At 30.9% G+C, this 27,926-nt stretch overlaps 1 protein-coding gene and 1 long non-coding RNA gene across 10 annotated transcripts in view; both read right to left on the bottom strand.

Moving 5' to 3' along the window:
* The window catches only part of SMC3 (structural maintenance of chromosomes 3), a 126,237-nt gene extending 116,658 nt beyond the window's left edge, over positions 1-9,579 (bottom strand). Inside the window, exons 1-4 of the mRNA XM_076461031.1 lie at positions 9,091-9,579; positions 3,439-3,514; positions 1,549-1,587; positions 624-763 (exon numbers count right to left, since the gene is read on the bottom strand). Coding sequence (XP_076317146.1) covers positions 624-763; positions 1,549-1,587; positions 3,439-3,514; positions 9,091-9,105 — 270 coding nt within the window. The 5' untranslated portion in view covers positions 9,106-9,579. The remainder of the gene's footprint in view (positions 1-623; positions 764-1,548; positions 1,588-3,438; positions 3,515-9,090) is intronic.
* Positions 9,580-12,558: 2,979 nt separating this feature from the next.
* Positions 12,559-23,789, bottom strand: LOC143229148 (uncharacterized). 9 transcript variants are annotated; one of them, XR_013015691.1, is made up of 7 exons: positions 23,257-23,789; positions 21,243-21,280; positions 20,410-20,636; positions 18,476-18,524; positions 17,916-18,054; positions 15,246-15,387; positions 12,559-12,810 (listed from the first exon to the last, which is right to left on the bottom strand). It is a non-coding gene; the product is annotated as an uncharacterized LOC143229148 (long non-coding RNA). The 9 variants fall into 9 exon arrangements; XR_013015688.1 differs by having other exon boundaries at positions 20,410-20,611; positions 23,257-23,782; XR_013015692.1 differs by lacking the exon at positions 21,243-21,280 and having other exon boundaries at positions 23,257-23,788.
* Between the last annotated feature and the right edge of the window lie 4,137 nt (positions 23,790-27,926).

Below are 27,926 nucleotides of genomic sequence, written 5' to 3'. Positions count from 1 at the left end.
ACTAAAGAACTTTACACATTAAAGAAACTCTAGTCCAGCATATGAAACCAGAAATGAATGTTTCTCAGTCAGCTTTTCAACTACTTTCAAAAGCTGCATGCAACAACAAAAAAATGTAATGTTTAAATCAAAATGAAACATCACTTGCTAATTTTTACTATCACTCTTCACCCAAATATACTTCAACTTGAATGATTATTTTATACTATTATCAGAAATTTGGTCTCAGCACACAGAAAAAAATAATAAAAAAGCAGTTTGAAATATTAAAGAAACAATCATTTTAAACAGTTATTTAAAGTGGTAAATTCTAATAATTCAAATCAATAACAAAGTATTTCTTTTAAATACTCTATGGCTTACATCCTGCTGATTTTAATACAATAAGAACTACATCAATAGATTTTGGAGTATCAAAGGATCTTAACAATGAAAAAAGTTCAAATACTGAAGCAAATAATGATCTTATTATTTGTTGACTCACAAAGAAAGAACAAAGGAAAGTTTGTGATTAGTATCTGTCAAGTTACAGAACAGCTGTCTTGATATTCTACAAACAAGGAATTATACCAAATTAAGCCACAGAATCACACAAGTACAAGCACAAAAATTAATAAACTTACTGGAAGCCGATTATCTGAATTGTCAAAGATTATTTCAACAAAAGCATTGAGGACACGAGGTCCTGTGCCTTCATGCAATAAAGCCTGACGTTGCTCAGGACGTAGGTGAGAGAACTCATCACTAAGCACAAACTGAATAGCTGAAATGCAATAAGAAAACTAAATTATTAAAATATATTGATTTCTGGCATGATATTTCTCCTAGACTATTACTTCCAAGATTAATTTCTATTGGCAATAATAAAATGAACACAAATTGTCTTTTAAAATGTTTATAAAAAATATGAAAAGCATTAAATATAAACACAAAATATTAAAATCACACTTAAGCATTTTATTATTTGATTTTGTGTGTAGCATTAACCAGCATTTTTTATCTTATTTAATATATGAATTCATAATTTTAAAAATATAAGATACTTAATGTCTAACAATAATGAACCATTATTACTTTAATGTATGTTTAAAAAGTACAAAGTATTCTAATTTTTTTAAGTTTTAAAATTTAATATTAGGCTACTATAGTTAAAATATAAAATACAAGTTTATAATTTAAAGTGTAATACAAAATACTCAAAACATTATTCACACACGTAGCCTAAACTGTCTCATGAATAAAAATACAGCAAACTTGCTTCTTTGCTATAAGCACATTTCATTGCTTATTCAAAAAAGCTATATTTCAGCAATGAAGGTTTTCACTCTGAAATATATAAAATTACTTTCAGGTAATACATACATAGTTAATTACCAAACACTGGTCAACCTACCACCTCATATAAATTCCAACTAAAAGTCACTTCAAAATTCTGAATCATTTTCAAATTGCAGTCAGTTCCAATTCACTTTATCTCTAATAGTTTTATACTTTCCTAGACATGAATGTAGTTGTCATAGAAATTAAAAAATCTGACCTTTCACTTACCATAAAAGAAGTTGCTCTTTCCAGATCCATTTCTTCCCACTGATTAGAAAATGAAAAGTTTTACTCACAAAATGTCTTAGCATTTAATGTTTAGAGCATGCATAAATATTTAACAAAACCTTTTCAAAAAATATCCAATTCTATAAAATTGTAAACCAATCTGTGCAAAAAATATCTATATACTTTTAACCTTCTATTTTATACTGTTTGAAATGCACTAGTATAAAATGTGTAATCACATTATAACCCTCTTTTACTAATTAAATAAAAACTGAATAAACTACCAAAAATGTAAAGCTAAAGCTGATAATAAACTACACCATTATTCTTAACAAACTAATACCTTAAATCACAATTATTTCTATATGATGATCTCATAAAAAGGGTTTATGCAGTATAGTTGATACCAGCTATAAATTAGTCATAAGAAGTAGAAACACACAGTCCTCAACAAAATGTCATGGGAAAGATTACAGATCAAAATGTTGACTACCCTATGAATCTTTCCTGGGACTATAAAATGTTTAGATGAAACTGATCAACAATTGCAGGCATAAAAAGCAAACATAAGACAATACTTTATATACATTAACTGAAGTACCCACTCATCACACAAGGAAGATTTGTTTGGTCAGATCTAAATTTCAACCCCCACATGTCAGGAAAAGTCTTAATGGTGTTAGATCTGAATGCCAATCCCCTTTCATATCCCACCTTGGAAGCCCTTAAGATAATATAACAGATATGAAAAAATTGGTTGTATTTTGTCAGTTATAAGCAAATATGCATGCAAACATACAGAGTTTTGTCAGCTGTTATCTGATAATTTTTAATTAAGAAACACAAAAGTATAAAATCTTTTACAGTAGAGTACTGATTATCTGGACTAATTAGAACCAAAGGTGATCTGGTTAATGAAAACTTGGATAATTGAGCATTATTAAAAAAAAGATCTTCCCTTGAACATATTTTATAATACTTCTTTACTAGCTTTTACCTGACAACTATTATTTTAATTTGCTCACAGTGTTTGCTTTGTTATTCAATGAAAGAATCACTCTTTCACAGCTGGTAGACAATTTTACTTCAACAAAAAGTAACTTTCATTTAAAAAAATAACATACTTCACTTTTAAGAGAACAAAATCACATACACACTAAGCAAGGCTAATATTGCAACCAACAGTTCTGCAGAAATATCTACCTTTTGCAGTGAAGTGATCCAAACATGTTAGAACACACATAACATTCACGTAGCATTTTATCAAGAAAATACAAATTTTAATTTTCAAAACTTGATCCATATATTTCGACACTGTATAATGGCATTACACTGTATGATGATGTTTAATGCAGTGTCATTTATCATACCTCAACAGAAATTATTTAATAGCAAAATCAAATATTTACTAAAAACAAACACATTCTCCTTTAAGGTGGAAGAATAATGATTAATGTAGAAAATTCAAAGATACAGAGTGGCATGTTACAATTGGAAAAACATTTGGTAAATACTCCCATACCAGGCTGATTCTTCACTTCTACTACATTGTAAATTTTATAAACTATTCTTATGCCATTAAGAGCTAATTCTACTGGTTATGTTACAAAGATATATTAAAATATTCAACAAATTAGTGAAAAACCAAAAAAATCTAATTTGAAATTAAACACTGAAAATAAGACTTATTCATGTTAAAATGTAAAAAGTCATGATCTACCCAAAAATAAAAGATGCAAATAATGATAAGTTAATCATATTAAAGAACTCATGGACAACTAAATTTCACAGGGACTAAAACCAGATACATGACTACAAACGTTAACATTTTCAAACAAATTAAGTTTCAAAAATAATATAAGCTAATTGGCTGTTTCTGATTTTATTTACCTATAACATTGTGTCGCGAGCTAAAAGGGTCAACTGTTGTTTGCTCTCTGTAGCTCCGAAATCCTTGTATAACTACCTAAAATATATAAATAATAAGCTGATTACCACATAAAGATGTAAAAACAAGATAAAATTTTTAAAAGATACATGTTTTTCTAAGTATTTAGTTTGTTACTATTCCCGTTTTTTAATTCATTCAGCAGGTATTTTCTTCTCTATTTTTTAAGGAACTTTATGTCAAAGTGAATCATTAATTTCCACAACCCTACTTTAAACTAACCAGCCTAATATTAGGCATCAGCTAAAATAATCAACAACATGGTTATGCATAACTCAGATTAAGTGTGATAAACAATACATGATAAACTAGCAGAACTGCTTGCATGCATGTCTCACGAAATATTTTTATCATATTATTTTTACCTAATCTAATCTTATCTAACCCAAAAAAGAACACTTTATTTAAATTTAAGTTACTTCTATAATAATAAAGAATAAACATGACAAACTAGAAATAAAGTACTATCCAATCTTTTTTCTTGATGTAAATTGCTGATGACACTTAACCCTACTTTGTTTTTATAGTTATAGTAGTAATAAAACTAAAATAGTTTTTATTTAATTAAATAATGCAAAGAATGCAAACTAATACCAGGGTGCTCACATGAAATATTGAATTTTAAAAAAAAATGTGAAACAAGTACCTCTTTTTGTTATTTATGTAGTCAAAATAACCTCCTACAGACTAAATACACTTCTGCCAATGAGTTGTACTTTTATAAACATAATCTTTAAAGAATTGAATGTCCTTTGAAACAATGAAGTCTTTGAAGGCACTTTCAATTGACATTTCCTTTGCAAACATTTTTTCCTTTAAAAAATGTCTAAATGTTTAACAAAACTGATAATTCTGTAGAAGAAAGATCTGGTGGATATGGTGAATGAGGTAAAGTTTCATATTGAGGTTCATTTAGTTTCTGGACAGTAGTGCAAGACATGAGGTTGAGCACTGTCATGAAACAGTATGGATCCACTGAGATTGACCATTGCTGCTGGGATGTTTTTGCAACAGCACAAGATCAAGTTCACAACAATATTTCTTTGCTGTGAGTGCTTCTATGTTTAAGAATGAATACTGAACCATGCCAACTGACGACCACCAAATACTTGACTAAAAGATTCTTAGGGTGAAGTGCTGGTTTTGGTATATATTTTGGTGCTTCTTCAATGTCAAACCACTGTCCAGATCATCAATGGTTGTTGTAAAAAATCTATTTTTCATCACAGGTGACAATTTTATGGGGAAAGGAGACATTTTTGTTGAGAGTAAGGAAAAGGAATAAAACTTCAATTTGTTTTGTTTGGTAGTTTCCAATCAATTCATGAGGTACCCATTCACCAAATTTGTTCATCTTACCAGTTGCTTCAAGACATTGGGAAACTGTTGAATAATTAAAATTAAATTTGTCAGCAAGTTCTCTCACAGTTTGGCAGGTATCTGAATCAACTAATGTCTTCAGTTCTTCCTTGTTAATGGCTAACTGAAGATGCATCCTAGTCCTTCAAGGCTTGCCTCACCAGAGTGAAATCTCTTCAACCAATACTGTGCTGTGCACTCATTAGCTGTGCCATCATCAAATGCATGATTGATATTACTACAATTTGTACAAGAAAATTACAAGAATACCAATTTTTATCCATGGTGACAAATATTAATATAAATATGATCCAGTTTCTGAAATAAGAAAAAGTGAAGTTGAACTGAACCAGATAATATACTATATTATTCTGACAAATTTATGATAATGATTCTCTTTCAGCTACTAAAAATCAAGTTTCAGATTTACACACAAAAATTCAACATTCCACATACAACAGCCTGATTATGTGCAAAAAGCAGATAATTTTCTCTAACTCTCAAAAGTTTTCTGGCTTCCTAATTATGCAACATGAACCATTACAAATTTATCTAATAAGGTAATCATTAACTTTACTATGGGAATAAAGCTTGTACTATGAGTGAAATTGAGTTATCTGTTCAGAACACAATGTTATACATCACATAAAGTGAAAGAAAACTGACTTTCTGTTGGTTATATGTAATATATCATTAAAAAAAAAGAGAAAGAACTGTTAACAAATCTTGAAAAAGAAGATGTGACAGGAAGGGTCTGATTTTCTACTTGAAAATGAAGGCTATAAAAAAAATCATGGTTTGTCACTATTTTATAGTGAGTAACTTGTGTTTAATTTCATACTTCTTCAAGGGATGGTGTACAAAATAGAGAAAATGCTTAAAAATGTGTTATGTGTCACACCACAAGAAATTCTAGACTTGTTTTTAATACTGTATTGTGGAATTAAGAACTTACAACTTGTACAGTTTTGAAAACATGGATTATTAGCTAATATTTTCTGCTGCACTAATTGGTATAAGAAAAAGACTAGTTTTGTAAGATTTTGAATATAATACTTTAAAGGATATCTGTGGTGAGAGGGTTAACCTTTCTTCAAAATGTTACTCAACTTTCTTAGAACACCTGGAAAGGGATAAGAATACTAACAAAATACATAATGAACAAATTAAATAGTAAGACCTGATTTAAAATACTTAAAAAATGGGCTTAACTTTACTGGGATAAAGTGATAGGAATAAAGCAAAACTTGAAAAAAAAAAAAAAAAAGTAAAATAAGAAAGTGTCTTACATTTCCATACATTTCAATTAAGATTAAAAGTTACAAAAGAAACAAAAATAAAACATTAGACTACAATCAATCCTATGCTTAAAAACAATGTAAAAGCATAATAAAATATAAGCAAAAAATAGCCATCAATAGAAACATAACTACAAAACAAAAAGGTAAGAAGGCACTTGTAAAGAATTAGCAATCAGGTGGATGCCCATGTTCAAGTTGGAGAAGAGAATCTCTATACAACATAAAAAACTGTCAACAAATGTAGTTAATACAAATGGTAATTTCAGTCAAAACGTACAGGTAGGATTAACCAAATTACTCAAATATCTTAACAGCTGTCTTAACCAATGACTAAAAATATTGCTACACACAACACAAACATACTAGCTGAAAATATAGACAAAATCTAAAGTAAAAGGAAAAAAATGAGGCTATAAATATCAAATTAATAAAAACATTAAATGGATAATATACTAAATGTATAACAACTCATTTTAAATTATAAAAGGACTGAAAACACAAAAAATAGAAAAAAGAGAAGGAATCTATAAACATAAATGCAATGTGTGTGAGTGAATGAGAAGCTTCTTAAACTTCAACAAATTATACAAACATCAAAATCAGAACTAGGTATGAAGAATATCACCAAATTTGTAACAGAGGGGTAGATGTGCATAGCATTATACAATGAAAAGGGAAGGTATTTGAAATGGATCTGCTATTCCTTCCTGCCTGATGAAAATCACATAGCAGAATATTCAAGAACAAAAATTCAGTGTAAAAATTAATTTAAACACTTAATATTACATCATAATAACTAAATGTAGGGATTTCAGTGATTTTTAAATAATGAAAATAACAAAAATTGCACACACCATTGGATTCCACACACAAATTAGTAGATTTCCAATGTCAGTTCCATTATTTAGTCTATAATTAATGAAATTATATACAAATCAAAACTGGAAATAGACTTCATTTTACACTACTATCCTACTGCAACAATGTTAACAAAACATTAGTGATTTATTGCTTTACCTGGTAACCTGATACTGCATGACTCCCTTGTCAAGGCAAGATGACATGCAGTCCCAAGAAAATGTATCATTGTTAGACTCATAAATGTAGATACATGTTGTGTAGATAAACGAATGGACATTTTCAACAACCAAATGTTAGAAATGAAGTATGACCTTACCTATCTTACGATTAAAGTAAAAATGAGATTTTGTAACAACACTGGCTAAAACTATATTTGACAAAAATGTACAAGAAATAAAACCCAAACTTTTTTGTCATGTCATGATGTAATTAATAAATCATACTGTGAAGTTGAAAATATTATTTATCCTTAGGTATAATCATAATACAGAAGATAAAGAAAACATTTGTCTAAGAATTATTAATGAAATAATTGTGGACATACTTTCATATTATTAAAGGAATGTTAATAGCAAAGGTGACCTATTTGTAGAATAATTATTATTAAAAATCAGATTAACAACCTCTGATTTATAAGAATACCTGAACATTTTGGTAAAAGTACGTTCCAACATTTCATCTGGTATTCAATACTGCTTTCATTATGTTAAATGGGCAAGTTTCAGTTTTTGGGTAGAATACTGATGATAATTACATTAATTCTGAAAGTTCTGGTGAAAAACTATTTTCAAGACTATGTTGTCCTTGCTTAACTAAAGTTGTTTTTCTACTTATTCACAAATATGCATATGGAATGTGTTAAGGTTATAGCCTGTATTTGGTTTGGAAACTACTTCATTTCCATTTAATACAGATAATGACTAAACTCTCTAAGACAGATTGGCAATTTCTAATTATTGAATGTATACATATAAACATATTACACTTTAACTTAATATGTAAATAATACTGTTCATACCATTTTTATCAGAGACGATAGCTGTACACATTATTTTGCTGTAGTCCCACCCAATGATATAATGTTGAGCAAATTTTTGTCAGGACAAAGTTGTCTGCTTACAACCAATGACAATGTAAAATACCATGATGCCCAAATAATCAACAGACTACTTATAATTCCCATTTATCATTGTTCGAGATGCTGTCAGTTTGACTTGAGCAGACACAGCTTTGCATTATTTAATGCATTATGTAGTTCATATCAAATTTGAAATTTAAAAATAATTTTATATGGTTTTAAGGTTTTATATGCGTTTTCAAATTGTAAATGCTTCTGAATCCAATAGAACCAGCCCTACCAGAATAAAACATGAAGAAAGTTATCATCTGATGTATCACTGGTTCTTATTGGTCCAACTAATTGGAACTGAAACCCTGGTTTCAATTTTAACATTCACTTGCTGATTACTGAAAAATGTGTTTGTGCAGTAGATATTGTCTGTGTTTTGTATGAGTTATAATAATTAGTATTTTATTTATGAGATTTATATATCCACAACTGCCATGGGGCTTGCTTTATTACCCCCTTTTAAAACTGACACATTAACTCTCAAACCACAACTTACGTGTCCACTCTTGAAATCTTTTAAAAATATGCGAGCTAACACTAAACCAATTATATAACGATACTTTACAGAAAGCTGCTTTTCGTTTAGTTGTACTCACAACTCGATATTTGTCGCAATGATACAACTAGTATCAAAATTTACAAGTACTCCTTAAGCCTAACAACAGTATTAATAATTAATACACTAACACTGCTTACAAATTATGTGGTAAAAGGTTTACAGGACGTAATACTATTATCATTACAAATTTGCACACATTTTGCTACAAACAAAGGTGCTGTTCTACTAATAATAGCGTTATTTCTAATAAGTAATTTTTACTTTGAAATGTAACTACCGGATAAGCAATAACATCAAACAAGTTGTTAAGCCTAAAAACTGATACTACTATTGGGCAAATGCAAAAATGTAACATTAACATACAAAACCAAAAACTTTAAATTACCTGTTTAATATACATGTTGTCCAAGTTTTAAGTTTCATAGAAAGATGGGATGAATAATGTAGAAGGTTCACTCGCAAATTAAAGCCTAATTAACTAATATTAATAAGACTTCAGATTTGAACATGAAGTTACACTTTAAGAGTAACATAACCATCGATTGTTTACTGATATCCGCGAAATGGCGGGTAATTTCTTGGGTATTTGAGCCGCTTATATCAACAAGTCAATAAATGCTGTTGAAAGTTTGTAAAAATATTCTTTATGAGTATTTGTACGACACAAAACAAGAACACTTTGTTAAAACAAAAAATATTAATATTTTTTAATCTCGGTCATAAATTTCACATCATTACATGCAGCAGTATAATTTTACAAAAACTAAATTCAATAAAATAACAGACTATTAATGTACAATTCTTAACCGAATTCCCCTTCTCCCTCCCCAGTAGCACAGCGGCATGTCTAAGCATTTCGACGATAGAAACAGAATTTCTATTAAGTGGTGGATAGACCACAGACAGCCCATTGTTTAGTTATGTGCTTAACCAGAAAGAAACAAACTTATCCGAATGCGCACCTAACTCCGTATTGGAAAGGAAATGTTGACTATATTTCGGAATTTATTTCATGTAACTATACGTCCTAAGGCAAGCTTTTAGTCAAATGTCAAATCCTTCGTACGTACAGACACAAAAATGTGAAAGTGTTACAAACATATTTGTACTCCATGTATGTCTGTGAATTGTCAACGTCAGTATGATCTGGACTCTGACACGTAGAAGAGGAAGGTGATGTAATGTTTTTGTGAAAAATAAAGATATTTTGCGCCTTTTACAGTTCGAATGTTGTATTTGCATAACCTATAAAACCTCTGAAATACATCTACAATTATTGAAGCATCCTACATATCGTAGCTGGTAATTAATCTCTTCCTTCAGGAACTGTCGCTAAATCAACAATGTTGGATAAATCGAATTATTGTGTTTGAAGTTCACTCTATAAAACGTCATTGTAATCGCAAATGAACTCTCATCCGTGAATATTAGATTAAAAACTACAGCTTCAGTTATTTATCTTTTTAACAAAATACGGGTTTTACATAAAATATACTCCTTTTTCTGTTATATGGGACGGGAATGAGCTTGTGAGTATCGTGTTCAAACTCTAAATTAAATAATGTTCATATATACATATATATGCTTTAGATTTTATTATTCCTTACTTTTCGTTTTTCACACAAAGAACAACGTATAAGCCTTAACAAGAAATATATCTGATTTAGGTTTCTACTAATGTAGCAGTGTAAGACTAGAGGGAAAACAGCTAGTCATCACCACCCACCATCAACATTTTTACCAACGAAACATTATACCCCCCCCCCTCTCCCCACGGCTAAAAAGGCGAGCATGTTTGGTGTGACGGGGATGAGAACCTACGAACCTCAGATTACGAGTCGCAGGTGGTTAGGGTACTTCACTCGTAACATGAGGGGCGCGGGTTCTCATCCCCGCCGCACCAAACATGCTCACCTTTTCAGCCGTGAGGGCGTTATAATGTGACGGTCAATCCCACTATTCGTTGGTAAAAGAGTAGTCCAAGAGTTGGTGGTGGGTGGTAATGACTAGCTGCCTTTCCTCTAGTCTTACACTGCTAAATTAGGAACTGCTAGCGCAGGTAATCCTCAGTAGCTTTGCGCGAAATGCAAAATAAACCAAACAAACAATTAAGTAGTTCGGTCCAAACAACTTAATACTTTATAAGTATTTATGTCCTAATAACTTAGCAGACGTTTGAAATAATGATACACGTAAACTTAAGGTAAAAACAATATTTTTATTTCATTTTTAAATAACTACAATTATTAATGGGATGTGTGCGCCTGTTGAGCACTGCACAGCTTCTCAAACCTTGGAATCATACTGGACACCGTTATCTTCGTTTCCTGTTCCACATTGATTTTTGTGCGACACTTGCTTTTTATCACACCAACCGCAGAAAACCCAGCTTTGCAGAAATATAACGCCGCAAATGGAATTTGAATTCACTGAGCGTTAGTACTCAGCAGCAGATATTCGTCTTTTACTGATATCCACAACTCAGTTAGTTCCATGTTGCCAAATTTTGGTTTTAAAGTCTTGTCACAAGATAGCTCAATAAGATTTTCTTCAAATTTAGATGGAGCCTTAGTTGGAATGGATCTTGGATCCATGGAAACTTCTCCATATCATCAGGAAAATAATTTTAAAACCAGTCACTGAGCCGTGTTAGGCGCTCCTTAAAAACACATTTTACTTCATGTGTCAAATCAACTTCATTGGATGTAACAAACTGCTGCAAGAGGGGGAAACAGTCTTTTCCACCATCTTTATTCATTTTTTCTTCTCCATAGTAGTAACCTTTTTCTGAAGACTGAAACCTTTTCTGCGAGTTTCATAATGTGCATATTGCTTCCATGCAGAGAGAGATTCAACGCATCCAGTTCTTCGAAGAGATCACACAGGTATGCTAATTTTGACAATAAAAAAATCAATATCCAAGAAGTTTTTAGCACATATTTGTTCTTCTTCTTCAAGATAAGGGTAGAGTTTCTGTCGTAATTCAAACACACGGGACAATATATTCCCACGGAAGAGCCATCGCGAACTACAGTAATACAACAAAGATGTGTGCTCGTATCCCTTTTCTTCAAACAAGTTTTTAAAAACGTCGCTTTCTTTGGCCGGGTTTTTATAAAGTTCACCACTTTCAATACACTTTCCAGGATTAGGGTCAGTGGAGAGCTCAGATGCTTTGACACCAGGGCTTTCCTATGGATTATGCTATGGGTGCACAGTGCATCAAGAGCTTTGTTTCTTATGAGTGCCTATAATCCTCCATAACAGCTGAACATAGAACGACCACTATTAGTACAGATGCCAATGAACTTAGTCCAGTCTAAGTTGTTTTCATACAAAAAGTGTCAAGGGTCTCAAACAAGTCTTGAGCCTTTGTGCCTGCAGTGATAATTTTACAAAAGAGAAGATCTTCCACAATTTCATTACCATCCACGAACTGTGTGTGGAAAATCAAATGAGCATTCTCGTTATTATTCGTCGCTTGATTTAGCTGCGATCCCAAGTCCTTCCCTTTCATTTTTTTAATTACAACTAGAAATATACCAAATAATTCTTTCTCTATTTCAGAAAGGCGAAGATTTCTTTATCATGATTTTTTTTAGAATATGTTAATGTGATAACCTGCCGTGGACTGTTTTGACCTTATTTTTTACTTGTTACACGCTATCAAGGGTCATTCCCATTTATATTTGTAACCTTGTCACGGAAAATGTTGTCAGATAATTTCTTTAAGCTTGTATTAATGAGTTCCATGGTCGCATTAGTTATGTAAAAACTGAGAAATATCTTAAAATATTGTATTTTCTATTTTTTTTTTGTTAATGATATGAATGCACTCTGGATACGAATATTGTGGTTTATTTTCTCACTTATTTCTATTTATTTCACAAAAATAAGTACAATCGTTATTAAGCCTGTGCATTTGCTTATTAGACATTATTTGTCAATGTTTTGTTTTATAGTAAACAATTTTAAAGCCTTTTTCTTGAATCTAATCATATCAATGTCTCCTGCTGGTAGAGCGGTAAGTTTACAGATTTATGACGCTAAAATCAGCGGTTCGATTACCCTCAATGGACCCAACAGATAACCCGATGTGGCTTTGCTGTAAGAAAACAAATCATAATCAAAATTTAAACTATTTTAGTAATACATTTTCTGCTAAACCTGTTACTATTTATACAAGTCAAATATCTCTGTACCTGAGAATACCATACTACTTCTTCTTTACTTATTCCTTTTCTCAGTAATATATGTATATTGTTTCTTTCTGCTGCTATATTACCATATTACCTTTTCTTTATTTGACAATGTATACGTCTAGTTTTTTCTACACAATCATACTACTTTTATAATCTTATTATTTCCTTAACTGTATGGCCTAGCGTCGCCTTTCCCGGAGTGTAAATGTGAAGATTCATGGTTGGCATACCATTGCTGCGAAAATACATTCCACAATTTGGGCTGAAGATGCACTATAAGAATGAAAATCACATCTCACTATTCTGTCACACAGGAAAATCTTCCATGTGAGATTGAACAATAAATATGATTAGATATCTCACTTGGCGCTTCACAATCTTTTTGATGTGAAATACAAGACTAAACATATGAACCGTGTCTTACTGAGCGCTTCCAAATGACATATTAAATTGTTTTTTTCCGAATCCATGATTCAATTATAAGATAATATACAAAATATCAATAAATAAGCGAGATAAAGATTATGTTCTATAACTTATAAATAGAACTGTGTTATTCCTGTTATAGGTCCTTGCCTTACACGAGATATGAATCTAGTACAAAAACAAAGTAACTGCTGAAAATCATTTCAAATCGTTTACAATGCTTTATGTTATATGATCTTCTGTTAAAACGTTTTAAAACAAACTATTTACGTAATAAATTCCAATCTCAGTTTATGTTGAGAAAATACTATACTGGACTAGTTTTGTTGTTTGCTGTAAAACACGAGGTTATAGAATGGCCAATTACTGCTTTTCCTATCGCAAATATTGAAAACAGATTTTTAGCATTATAAATCTCCAGACTTGCTGCTGAGTCACCGGAACTGTGTGCATAATAATGGAATATTTCAAATCTAATCATCCAGATTTTGAAGAATGATAACGATTTTGGATATTCACATTGGCTCCAGGATAACAGAATCTAATTGCTTGTTTTGGACAAGGTCCATACGTCAACCAAAATAATACAGCAGTCCGAACGGACAAATATAAGCTCCTAGAATGATCTATATATGGTGTGCCCGTAAAGTAAAAGTAGTTATATCCTGTTTACACGAACGTTTAAGTAAATGCACAAACTTCTGCATAAAAATTATGATAAATTATACTTGGACATATTGATGTTAGGTGAAAAGTGAAACTGGCGGTTTTTAACGGCGAGACTTACTTTTCATAAAGTACTTCCTTAGGCGATGAATATGACGTCGTAATAGTTACACTTGGACAAAAAAAAAAATATTTATTTAAGATAAAGACTTCAACAGCCGAACAACAAATCAAACCAACTCAACGTCATATACGTGTATATACAGCTTAAACTTTTGTCCATTTTTATAGGGCCTGCGTATTACTGTTCAAAAGGTACAATGTTTCACCCTTTCACAACAAGAAAATAATATACATATACATACATAAATCCATATATATATATATATATATATGTGTGTGTGTTTGTGTTTGTTTATTTATTTATTCAGGTAAAATTGATTTATAATTTCTGTTTAGAAGTTCTGGACATAGCTAACTGATGTTTTGTAAACAAGACATCCGATTTAAAACATTTGATACAATTAAGGTTTGGTAATTTATCATAAGAATAAACATAAAATATATTAGTAATTTCCTTGATGTAATATTAAATATTTTATTTAATTTCCTTTAACATTATTTACAGTGTGTATGATTTTAAAATCATTTATTCCATGCGATATAGGTTACGAAAAAGAATAACTCAAGAGTTGGTGGGGGGGGGGTGATGACTAGTTCCCTCCCCTCTAGTTTTTTAGCACTGAACTGGGAAGAGCTCATGCTGATAGCCCTCATGTTTTTTTGAATAAAGATCATGTCTATTTGAAATAAAAAGAAATAGCTTCTATTTTACGTTAAGCAGGAAGCTACACTATAGTTGCAGCCACTACATGTATTGAAGCTTGGTTTTTATCCTTCAAGACTTATCGCTATGCCACTAGATCTGAAAATACTATCAAATATTCTTTAATATGCAAGATAGAAAATGTTTGAGCTTTGAAACTTTTATTGCTTTTATAAATGACAGTGTGATCATAGTGATTTCTGAGCAGTGGTAACATATAAACTCCACTGCTGTTTTATTTGAACAAAAAACATAATTTATCTATGATTTTAATGTTCTGATTACAGCTGCAGGACATGCAACCTTAATTCGTGATGAATGTTGACTTGTGATGCATCATCCAAATAACAACAGTGGATTCAAAATAACAAAAACCTTCTATCATGTTCTGCTGATATTATTTTCTAAACTTATACTTACAAATAATATGCAAGTGGTTTTCATCATTTGTTTGTAGGTTCCACAAAGCAAGTTAGAGCATCAGTTCTGCATGTTGAAGTTCTTTTAGCTCGTAAAAGATGTCTTCGCCTTATTTCCTATGTGTTGAAAACAAATGTTGCTGCTGCAAATATACAAATGAAGAAATACAAATACTTGATTTCTGATTTATCAGCTATGATAAACTTAGCTGTCACTAAATCTGTGACAAATTGGTTCTTCTTTTCTAGTTGTTATATGGGTATCATAGAAATTGTTTCCAGAACAAATTGTTCTGTGATCCTCTGGATGGCACTATTGTAGTGTCTGTCATACATGAACCAATCATTCATTTATACTTTTCATGAACATGGAACTCAACTAGTCTTATTCAAGGTAACAGAAGTTTCTTTCTAAACAAATATATTCTGAAATATCTTTGTGTACAGAAGTAATGAGAGAATATTTTTTAGGCCTTGTTCAACTGAATTTTAAATGTGCTCTAGGAAGTTAACAGGAAGAACAACAACAAAAATAGATATTTTCCCTTATTTACACAAAAGAAATATTAATTACTAATATAATTTCATTTTAAGTTTAAGCTTTGTACTTTTATCTTTGATATAACACTTTTGTGATAAGGAAGAAATAATATTTACCTTAAGTTGTATACTAGTGTTATGGTTCTGTGTTTTGTTTTCTTATCCATTACATTAAACAGGTAAGCTTGTGTTTTACTTTAACAGTTTAAAATATTACTGAAAAGTAAACTGATATGTATTTTCAGTCTTGACAGTTACCCTATTCCAACTTTTAGAAGGGCTGACACAAAGTTTTTAGGGGAAATATTGGCCACCATGTTATTTAAGGTTTTTAATCCCACTAAAGAAACTGCATAATTTCTCCTGATTTTAGTAGGAGCATCTTTAGAACAAGGTCAGCCAGTTTACAAAACGTTATTCACTAAAGTCATTATTTAACAAAAGACAAGGATAAGTACTGTGTCTTTCTAGCCAGGTTTACCAGGCGTTTCATTCCAAGGATTTTTGTCTCCCTGTAAAATTAATATAAAATGTGTTCATTGGTTTTACTGCATCCACGGTGAAAATTCAAATCCCAAACTTTGATGTTATATGTTTATAAGCTTTCAGCTGACCCACCGACTAATAGAGACTATAGTGTTAATTTATAGCAACAAAATAATCAGGTTTAGTTTACTGCCTTGATGTGCTATACATTTTCATCATGAGTGTGATTTTGTGTTATTTCACTTGTGTCTATAAAACTTTCTTATACAAGTAATAAATAAACTGTGATTTTGTAATTGATTTCAAGAACCACTGCTGCAAGTAAAATTGCAGCTATATTTTCCCAGCTTTGAAGACAATAGTATATTGTATGTGATATAGTGATTGTCTAAAGTATTGTATAGAAATGGGAGAAAATAGTTGCAACATTTCTCTACAGAAAGTGTGATCTGATTCAGTAAACTTATTAGTTATCCTCCCTGATTGGTTGGGGTTTAGCAGTATAGATGTCAAAGTGTGCAAGGGCTTTTGAACATTGTCTTTTCTAATTTACTATCCTTACAAGAATAGCAAATTTAGTTTCCAGTAATATAAAAACGGAATGAAGAAATGACACGTTAAGAACTAGATGAATTTTAAGTTCATTTATAACTGTTTCAGCTGTTTAGAAATGTTAAATGTCTTAATGTTACCATTTCAAGTCAATTAGTAGTAACACTGATAAAGATCAATCAAAATTTGACCGTATTTGTATAATGTATTAAAACTACCTCTTCTTTCCAAAACCATGCACAGAAAATATTACTACAGTTTACGCAGACAAGTTAATTTGCTGCACCATACTATTTTTACAAACAATGTAAAGCCAAAATACTTGGAATACCATAAAGGAAATGAAGTTTATATCAATAACTGGCAGATAGCAACAAGGTTGTTTCAATCAGTCATAGTTACCTATAACTAGTATTAGTTAAAATACGAGACAACAGTGTTTCACAGATTCTTTTTCATGAACCAACTGAAACAAGGTCAGGCATTTCTAATTCCATTCCAAACATAATTTCTGAGCTAAGTAGCTTAGAATTCAATAAGTGGTCAGCAGATAAAAATCAAGGCTTTGAAAAAAAGGAAATAGAACTCCTTGGAAAATGTTTCAGATTGTCATTTCCAAACTCAATTGCTGCATATAGAGAATTTCTGAACATTGGGCACCATATTACATCAGATCAGAACCCTTCAAAACCATCCCATTATAGCTAATATTCCTGAAATTTGTGTTTTAGTATATAGGAAATGTGATACATATAAATAATACTAACACTTTTAAAACATGTTCCCCAACTTCTTTATTTAACACTGCACCACTGCTTAGTGATATGTTTACTGACTTACAATGCTGAAATCTGGGTTTCATTTCTTACAGTAGATAGTGCCTGAAACCCATTGTATATCTCTGTACGAAGACTAATAAACACTAATAAATTAAATATTGTTCACAAACTCTTCTTACATGAATCAAGGGATTTCACTGTTATCTCATGATTATTTGCAGTCCTTTAATTAAACTTGCATCTTAAAATAGTGATATGACACCTTGCATTCAACCTGTAATGTATACATGAATTATAAAAATATGGTTAGATACCAACCAGTTATCTTCTGTCAAGTAAACCAAAATATCTTTTCCAGATTCCTCCACAAATTCCTGGGACTTCTTCATAGTCAAAGAAGGCTTAATCTTGAAAAAATAAAGTTTCATCTTCTTCTGTTATCTTCTCTGTAATCTATGTTTTAGATAACATTTCTTAGTTTGATAGAAAAGTTTTGTGTATAATTTCAAGAAATGTTAGACATGATTTGTTAAGATGTCAGAACCTTGTCAATGTTAATGAACTGCAATTTGGATGAAAATCATCACAAACTAGAAAACATTATGTCATAAACAAATGTTTTAGCTGTAATAGCACTTTAATGTGATTGATAAGGAGTGCTTAACAGAACACTATTCACTTATTAACATGATTTACTTAAGCTTGTTCTTTGAAATCACAATAAATCAGATTATCTTGCTAAGTTTTTCATATATATTTCTATAACCCAAAAACCTACAAGAATATTGTACATTGAAACTATGTTTTATTACTTTTATGGACAAAAACATCAGTTTTTAAAATATAGTAACTTATTATTTTACAAAGATTTTACCTTTCTATTTTCCCAGTACAGGATGTAATGTGAAAAGCAGGGTTATTTTCTGTAACAAAAATTGATTGTTGTTTTCAGACCACAAGCACATAAAATATTAAAACAATATTAAAGTCATTCTTTGATTTTATTTATTAAGACTTTTCTGCACTTTAAGACTATATTCCCAATATATCAAATTCACTTTAAAATATGAAAAAATAAAATTGTACCTTATGTTATTGCCTGTCACTCAATGTTAATTTTTATAAAATCTATGATAACCTAAATATAAATGGCCATTACTCTAGTAAATATCATTAAATCACTGTCTTGATGCCCACAGTTGTCAGAGCACAAATAGTCCAATCTGTAGCCTTAGGCTCAACAGCAAACAAACCATTTTGGCTTAGCTATTGAAATTTGAGAAACAAAAAAACATGCTAAAGTAATATTGTTTAATAATTATGTATGAAAAAATTATAGAATCTTATTTTTGTTTATCCAAATGTATACAGCTAATAGATACAAAGTGCAAAAAAAGAACACATTACAGTTTCATAACATTAAATGACCAGAAACTTTTCATCTCCACATTTTCACCATGGGAGATTAGAAATTCTTTAGTTTGGATTCCCAACAAACACACCGACCTTCAAACACGCAGCAAAGTAGCAATCATGTCATTTTAACACGTAGATGAAAATTAAGCCAAAATATATTGCCTCCATATGCATTCGAGTCAATTTAACTTGAAATAAGAAATTATTTCTACATTAGTTTACTAGCATCAGATACTTTTCACCTAAATATTTATCTTTCATATTTATGTTAAAAAAGAACCATTCAGTGAAATAACAAATTTAAATGCTATAACTATCGTATTGTAAATCATAAACTGACTAAAGAAATGAAATTTCTATTTCAGTACACTCCATCATTATCTAGTGTATAAAGCATTTGTTTTAAATACTGTGACTTTTATGAGTTATACATCTTTTTAAATACAAGGTCAGAGGTAAATACTATACAAATGTAAATAAATAGTAGTTTATTTTATAAATAAAACTTATCTCTCCCTTCTTTTACAAATTTATGAAATGGTGTTTAAAAGGAATACACTCCATCAAGATCTAGACCTTCACCTAATCCACTTTGTACAAAGTTATAACAGAATGAGTTCTTGTATACAAAGCATAAACTGCAAAAACAATTACTTTAACAAAATAAATAATAATGCAGAGAAGTCCAAATACTTTTTCCATCTTATATAAAACTACTAAAAACTTCCATAATTTCAAGGAACTAAACCTCCAAAGCCTTAATATGCCCAAAATGTAGCAGTGAAATTTTAAAACTTTTCATATAAGGGAAGAAGGAAGCTTTATTACAAATCAATGACAAAATAGAAAATTTTGCACTTTTTTGCAATGAACTTGAAAAATACAGTTTTTGAACCATTTATGTTAATAACTAAAAAGAAGCAACAAAGTTTACAGGTTTCTTAATACAAGGTCAGAGGTAGATGTAATAAAAATGTAAATAGATAATAGTTTACAGGTTTGTAGCTTTGTTTTTACACTGACAAATTGTATCAGTGAATGCAGGAAATATAATTAAACATTACAAATTTGATGGAAGTAGACAAATAAAAACTTACAGTTAGTAATTTGGAATTATATGAGTTATTCTATCCAGACAAAGAAACTTGAAACCATATTATGGCATTTATAATTTTATTTTGTATGCAATTTTGGATTAATTATCACAGAAACATAAGATATTCATGGATGGATAGGATTAATACTGGAAATTCAGGAAATATTAGTAAAAAAGGAGAGATATCTCCAGGAAAACTAACTGCAATGAAACTACTGAGTTACTTCAATATATATACAATCAGAGAATAATTTCTAAAGTATATCTCATGAGTGCTTTCTAATTAAACAACCTACCTAAAGCCACAATACTTAGATTATCACTAGACAGAACTGTCACATTCAGGTTTGTAATATCTCCAACATCAGTTTCCATACATTCCTGGTCTTTACTACTCAGTCTTTCCATGATAAAAATGTGAGGGAATTCTTCTCTACAATTATTAACATGTTAAAAGAGTTGGAGATGCTGCAGCTTACTGTTTCAGATCTTCAGCAACTGTAAATTAAAACACACAACTGACCTACAAAGATATAGAAATGAACATATTTGTTAACCAAGATTTTTCTGCTTCATCGATATAATTGTTTCAAAATGTATTCTGACAAAGCAATCTTAATAGGTTCAGAACATCCAAGATGTAAAAGTTGAAATGTTACACATACATGTACTACTTTCTTCATATTATGTAGTAAATTTAAATTTATAATTTATTATGACACAGGAGGTACGAAAATAGGTTAAATAATTCTGATAAAAATATCTTCAAACATTTTTAACAGAAGGAATTAATTTAAAATGTGCCATTCAGAACTAAAGTAATTTTGGCAGCTGTCATAAACTTTATCCTAATGGAAATCACAATAAAAACAAGATTAATATATAACTAAACTGTCAATGAGCTACTATTTCCAATAACAATCTTAAATCTCCATTTTCATGTTGTAAGAATAATGATAAAATTTGAGCAAGTATTTGTTTTTTCTCAAAAATGTATAAAGAAATAACATTTAACAAAACAAATTACAACAGAATTTATAAAGTTAACATCATATTAAAATAGTCTTTAAATAAATACTTATACAAAAACATTTTAACTAGTATCCTGATGAACGACAAAGTTACTGACCTATTTGTGTTTGTTGATCTCTCTCTCATGCTCCTACACTGATTGGCAAATGAACTTAAAATTAGTATTTCCAATTATTACTGTTTTTTATTATTCCAACATTCAATTAATAGAAATTTCAGTTATATCAATTATCAGGAAACTAATCAAAATTACCATTTCCAAGTATTTCACCTATCCAGATGAACAAAATATTGTCACAAAACTTGCTCGCTCTTTGTTCTGTCAAAGCCACTCAAATCATTAGCCAATATCACTCATTTTGAACAACTGACTAGATCCCACAACCAAAACTTTTTTTCTGTACAACTACTTACTAGAACATACACAACTGTTTTTTTATGTATTTGATAAATGTAGTTCTCAATTGATCAATAATCAAATGATGACAATCACTCAGCTCTAGTGAGAAGGCATGTATGAGAAAATTGAGATCCAAGAGAGCAGAGTATGATAGACATTTCCTGTGTAAAAGGTACAAATCTTTCATACAGGAGAAGACTGTGATAGAGATAAGAATTTATCTGAATTTCATTTTGTAGTTAAAATTTTAATCATAGATATGAGAAATGTCCTATATCATAGCTTTTGAGCTAGAACTCTCATATGACTTAATGTGAGAAAGGAGAAGAGAAAAATATCAAAGGATATGTAAAAGGCTATTGAAATACATCAGTGTTAAGTGGCCATAAAGCACTGGAAGTATGGTGGGTCTATGGATTCCTATAAACTCAATAGTTAGTCCCAAAATAATGTACTAGGTTGCATAAAACCTAAAACAGGCACTTGCAAGTAATTGTTTCTTCAGAGTTGCATCTATGTTGAAGACAAATACTGTTCAAAATATTTATGGTGTACTCTCAGGGGTTCCACCTAACAAGATAAAAAGATTTTCAAAACACATCCAAAATTGGAGGTTCAACTGATTACAATACATCTACATGTTTCTTACAGCTCTTGAAAACAAAAACTGTCTTAATCTGAAGTGTTAAGTATGAATATTTTAATCATAATCTTTCACAATTTAGATTTAATTAACCCTGAAACTCAGCTAAAAGACAGACTTGAACATATTTCTAACATTTGTTCCTACACACCTGTATCTTTAGTTATGTATCAAAACTAAATTGAAACTGATCTTAAACTTGCCACACTATCCAAAAGCCTAGTATTAAATTGTCTAGTACACATTCCAAATGTCATGTATCTAATGTAAGAGTTTGGAAAACATAACTTGATTCATGAATATACTTCAAAATCTTGACACAGATCCAATCTATGTAACTAATAACAGCCAAATTATGATACATTTGAATTCATAACAGAACAAAATGCTGAAATAACCTATTAAAATAGGTATAATAAAATCCTTTTTTAAAATTTTAGAAGCTTTATATCAACATAAGTGGCTATAATTTTGAACACACGTTTCTAAATACAAAAATACACTGTTAAGACCAGGATGGTATTATAATCATAACTTTTTTATTTTAATGTTTAGAAACCTCTAAATGTTATAAGTACTATAATTATAAATTTAATGTTGATTCAGTTCAGTAAGAAGAAAAAAAACGTGCAAACAAAAAACAAAATAGTAAATGAATAGTTAAGTCTGATTACATCAGTTGTGATAAAAAACGGTCACATGTCAAAAGCAACATACATACTTGAATTTGTTTCAGGGTAAAAAGTATCAAGACAGCTATTAATCAGCTTCTAAGTATCTTGTATATTCTTCTTAAAAAACAACTGTCGAATTATTAATGAAAGTAAGATATATTGATTTAAGAAAAATTTAAATTAGTTAAAGAGTTCGAAAACGTGATTATTTTGATAGTTTCAGGTATCTTGATGTCTCGAATGAGAGACCTTGAAACCATAACTTTAATATCTGGATTGAAGAAAACAGGAGATGAAATTTTAGAAGTAGATGGTGTGAACGTCAGACAGGAAGACGTTACAGAAGTGAACAAATTAATAATAAAAAATAACAGGATATTCCTGACAATCTTACCATATTGTAATCTGTTTGTTTGTTTTGGAATTTCGCACAAAGCTATTCGAGGGCTATCTGCGTTAGCCGTCCCTAATTTAGCAGTGTAAGACTAGAGGAAAGGCAGCTAGTCATCAGCATCCACCGTCGACTCTTGGGCTACTATTTTATCAACGAATAGTGGTAAAATATTATTTGTATGACCTAATTTTAACGTGTTTTTAAACCTTTGCCCAAGCAGTATCTTCCTCTGTGTAGTAGTTAAAAACTATATTAGGCCTACGTTATCACATAGAAACAGTCCGTTATAAAGCAAATCAGTTTTTTGATATAATATATAAACACAGGCGTAGTAAAATGACTTTTACCTATGTATGCTTATCATAAACGAAAGTGATTAAAACGTATCAAAACATGTCACTCTGACGTCATGTTCTGTAATTTTACAACTCATTTTACTATAATAAAGAAGTGGGACGTCGGGTATAGGATTTCTTTCCAGTTGTCTGAAGTAAATTGAAATTTTCTCAGACGTTGTGAGCTGGCTTACGTATTCAAATTTGTTTTCATATAACGTATTTACCCATGTGGAAGTTTAATGCAGTCAGGTAAATTTGAAGTTAACATATTCGATAACTTATTGTTGATATAGGTTCCTCAAGTAGGTAAACAGTAAGTTGACAAAGTCACAACCATAAAATCTTGGTTTTGATTTCTTATTCAGAGAGTGTAAAGCCCATTCTGTAGCTTTACGCTAAACCAACGACGACAGTAACAACTTAAAGAGATTAAATTAGTCACAACAAATTAAAAATCTTAGGACTCATCAGCAAACACACAACTGGTTTTAATGGAAGCGGAACTGAATGCCTTCATAAATATTTGTACCAGTATATAAATAATAAATGTAGTACTATACTATAAGATTCCATATAATCGTACTCTGTAATATGCGAAAAAACTAACTCCAAAATTTGTAGTTTTATTCACTATAATTCAAGCCAATGTTTTGCTGTTGAACTGAATGACCATTGTATATAGAACCTTGAATAATACACTTATAACGTCACGTAGTCAATTTTTGTTTTTGTTTGTTTTTAAGTTATGTAATTTACCTGCCAGGCGAGTTGTTTAAACTATTTTCACAACAATAATTGTGATTATTTAGCAAGTATTATTGTGAAACAACAATATCTTATTTTGTAATAAAAATAACGTAAATATTAGATGTTTTTTCACACATTTTTGAATTTGTATATTTTAAATTCAAATCAAAGCTGTTTAAAAATGGAATTGTGGTTTCTGTAGCCTCATCATAAATTTTACACCTTTTAGTTTCTGTACTTTGTCAGCTTTTAGCGTTTAATCCATAACTCCGTAACTTTTATGATATATTGTTTGTGGTTTATCTTTGTTGCCTCTAAGCATTATAAAAACACGTGCTTACAATATTTATAATATTAACAATGAAACAATATCTTGGCAACACAGAAAATTAGGAGACATTTTATAAAACGTTCAAGTTACTACTGCAAGCAAACTTTAAGATATAGAGACGATGAAGTTCTTTTTGAAAACATTGATTTTTATAACATTATATGCTGTAATAATCGCAATGCCTGGACACATAAAACTTAAACCTGAAAGTATTATACTTGGCGCCACACAGGTGTTTCCGTGTGTCCCTGACAGCTATGGGATCAAAAGTTATACCTTTGATGTTTTCAAGTATTATTGGTTTGGCCCATACGGTGGAATAGCAACAGATGATGATAAAATTCGGGTAAACAAAGCCACGGGTGATTTAATGATTTATAAATTTGATTTTTCTGATACCGGCGTTTATAAGTGCGTTATTGAATACTCAAGAAACTGGGAGATAAAAGCACACAAACCAATTTTCATCACTCATTTTTTGGAAGGTAAATGCTTATAAGAATCGATTTTGGTAGTGTTTAGAAGTTAAAAAAAACAACTTTAAATTATGAATCGGAATCCATCCATTTTTACTACAATTTATGTAAAGTGTTATAAGTTCAATATATATTTAATGATTGAACATTAATTTTCCAAAATCCATGAAATCACCTTTCCAACTACTAACATACAGCTCACTGCCATTGTTTCCGCGTTCAGCCTGAGGTGTTAAAATGTTGAAAATCAAACTTGTCTGCAGATATAAATTTATCATTACGAAATAATTTTCGGTTTATTATTATTATATACAATAACTAAATACATACATAGATATGAATACATTTAATCAATAGCATTACACAATTAATGAAATTAGACATTCCGTGAAGTCAGAAAACGAGATAACCTTATGTTAGAAATTAGAAAGGTTTTGTTGTTTTCTTTACAAGTCACAGAAGAAATAATTTTAAAAAATCAAAAGTGTTGAATGATTTCTTTAATCGTCTGTGTTACTGTGTACAAAATGCTACAGTGTTATAGCAAAAAAATGTTTCTTTTGTTACAAACACACAGCCAAGTTCTAGTATTCAGAGACATTGTTTAGCCACTTTTCATATCCAAGCGATGAAAGAATACATTCTTATCATTTTAAATAAGAAATTTTGAAGAGCTTATTTTATTAACTACATCTGTTACCAAGCATATCCTAAATTCTGATCTGGGTAGACATCTTCATTTGTTGGAAGGTAATATTAAACACGTCACATATTAATGATTGTTTGTTTTTTGGAATTTCGCACGAAGCTACTCGAGGGCTATCTGTGCTAGCCATCCCTAATTTAGCAGTGTAAGACTAGAGGGAAGGCAGCTATTCATCACCACCCACCGCCAACTCTTGGGCTACTCTTTTACTAACGAATAGTGGGATTAGCCATAATATTATAACGCCCCCACGGCTGAGAGGGCGCGCATGTTTGGCGCGACGCGGATGCGAACCCGCGACCCTCAGATTACGAGTCGCACGCCTTAACGCGCTTGGCCATGCCGGGCCAGCACATATTAATGAAAAAGACAAACTTCTAGAATAAATACAGCATTTCGTGTTGTTTACTCGCTATTCCGTAAAGCAGAATAAACACATGATTTCGTAAATAATTTTAATTTTTTTGGTTTGTGTTCTTTCTCACGCTTCACTTTATTTTCCGTCCAGTCATGTTATATTTTTTTAAATTACGATTGTTTGTTTGTTTGTTTTTGAATTCCGCGCTAAACTACACGAGAGCTATCTGCGTTAGCCGTCCCTAATTTAGCAGTGTAAGACTAGAGGGAAGGCAGCTAGTCATCACCACCCAACGCTGACTCTTGGGATACTCTTTTATCAACGAATAGTGGGATTGACCGTACCGTTATAACACCCCCACGGCTAAAAGGGCGAGCATGTTTGGTGTGATGGAGATTCGAACCTGCGACTCTCAGATTACGAGTCGAATGCCTTAACACACCTGGCCATGCTGGACCTTTAATTACCAAAATTTGCATTTTTCATATAGCAAAGCTACAAAGGGATATCCACTGTGCCTACCGAGGAGAAATCGAACCCTTAACTTTAGCATTGTAAATCCTTATTTATCATTAATTATGAAAATACATTAAGTTGAAACCTGGCCTAGCATGGCCAAGCGCGTAAGGCGTGCGACTCGTAATTCGAGGGTCGCGGGTTCGCGCCCGCGTCGCGCTAAACATGCTCGCCCTCCCAGCGGTGGGGGTGTATAATGTGACGGTCAATCCCACTATTCGTTGGTAAAAGAGTAGCCCAAGAGTTGGCGGTGGGTGGTGATGACTAGCTTCCTTCCCTCTAGTCTTACACTGCTAAATTAGGGACGGCCAGCACAAATAGCTCTCGAGTAGCTTTGTGCGAAATTCAAAAAAAAAAAAAAAAAAAACCTTCAAAGCGATTATATGTGTGATCAGTATTTGTGAATTCTAAATTTTAAATAAATCGAAAAAGGAAAAAATGTTTTGAACAAACTAAGCAGTAAATTAGTTATTATACACTTCATCCATTATTTTATTTTTAATTGCCAAATTTAACATTGTTTACATTTCAACCTTTTTTCTTAGATCCAAGTCAACCAGGAACGGAGGAAGAAACATACGTTCCTTCTCCAAGGAAAAGTAAATTATGCTACATATAAGATTACGTAAAACGAACCTTTAACGTGAGACAATATGTGTGGAAAGGTTGGTGACAAAATGTCGTGATGGAAAAATATTACTGTGAGTGACGATGTTTGTGTTGACGCGTGTTGTTCTTTCTTCCCATTAAATTTCTTCAATCTCTTATTCATGAAGGTAAAAAATGTAGTAATGTGTGAAGACCCGATCTCTTATAATATTCCAGTACATTGTGGACATTATTTTCTATTCTAAATAATAAATCTTTTACCATTTCACCACTCATAGCAACTTAGGTAAAACATGATTCACCAAACAACGTCTATCATTCCCTCTAATTCACCGTTCACAGTTTGAGCTTTTCTGTTGTCTGAAGTAAGTTTCTGGACCAGTAATTGTATGCCATAAGAATTTTCCTCCTCCTAGTATTGTTGTATTATTTAAACCTTGACTATTTTAGAAAAACTGGTTGACTAGAGCAGAGTTTCAGATTTGTTTACAACAAAAAGACCGTCCATGTACTTTACCTTTGAATTGTTACCGATAGTTTTCCAATATATTCTCTTTCGTTTGTTCATTTAGACACTAATTACAGATTT

The sequence above is a fragment of the Tachypleus tridentatus genome, chromosome 10 (genome assembly GCF_004210375.1).
Source record: "Tachypleus tridentatus isolate NWPU-2018 chromosome 10, ASM421037v1, whole genome shotgun sequence".
Classification (NCBI taxonomy): Eukaryota; Metazoa; Arthropoda; class Merostomata; order Xiphosura; family Limulidae; genus Tachypleus; species Tachypleus tridentatus.
The sequence above is the reverse complement of the archived record's forward strand: the minus strand, read 5'-3'. Positions and strand labels throughout refer to the sequence as shown.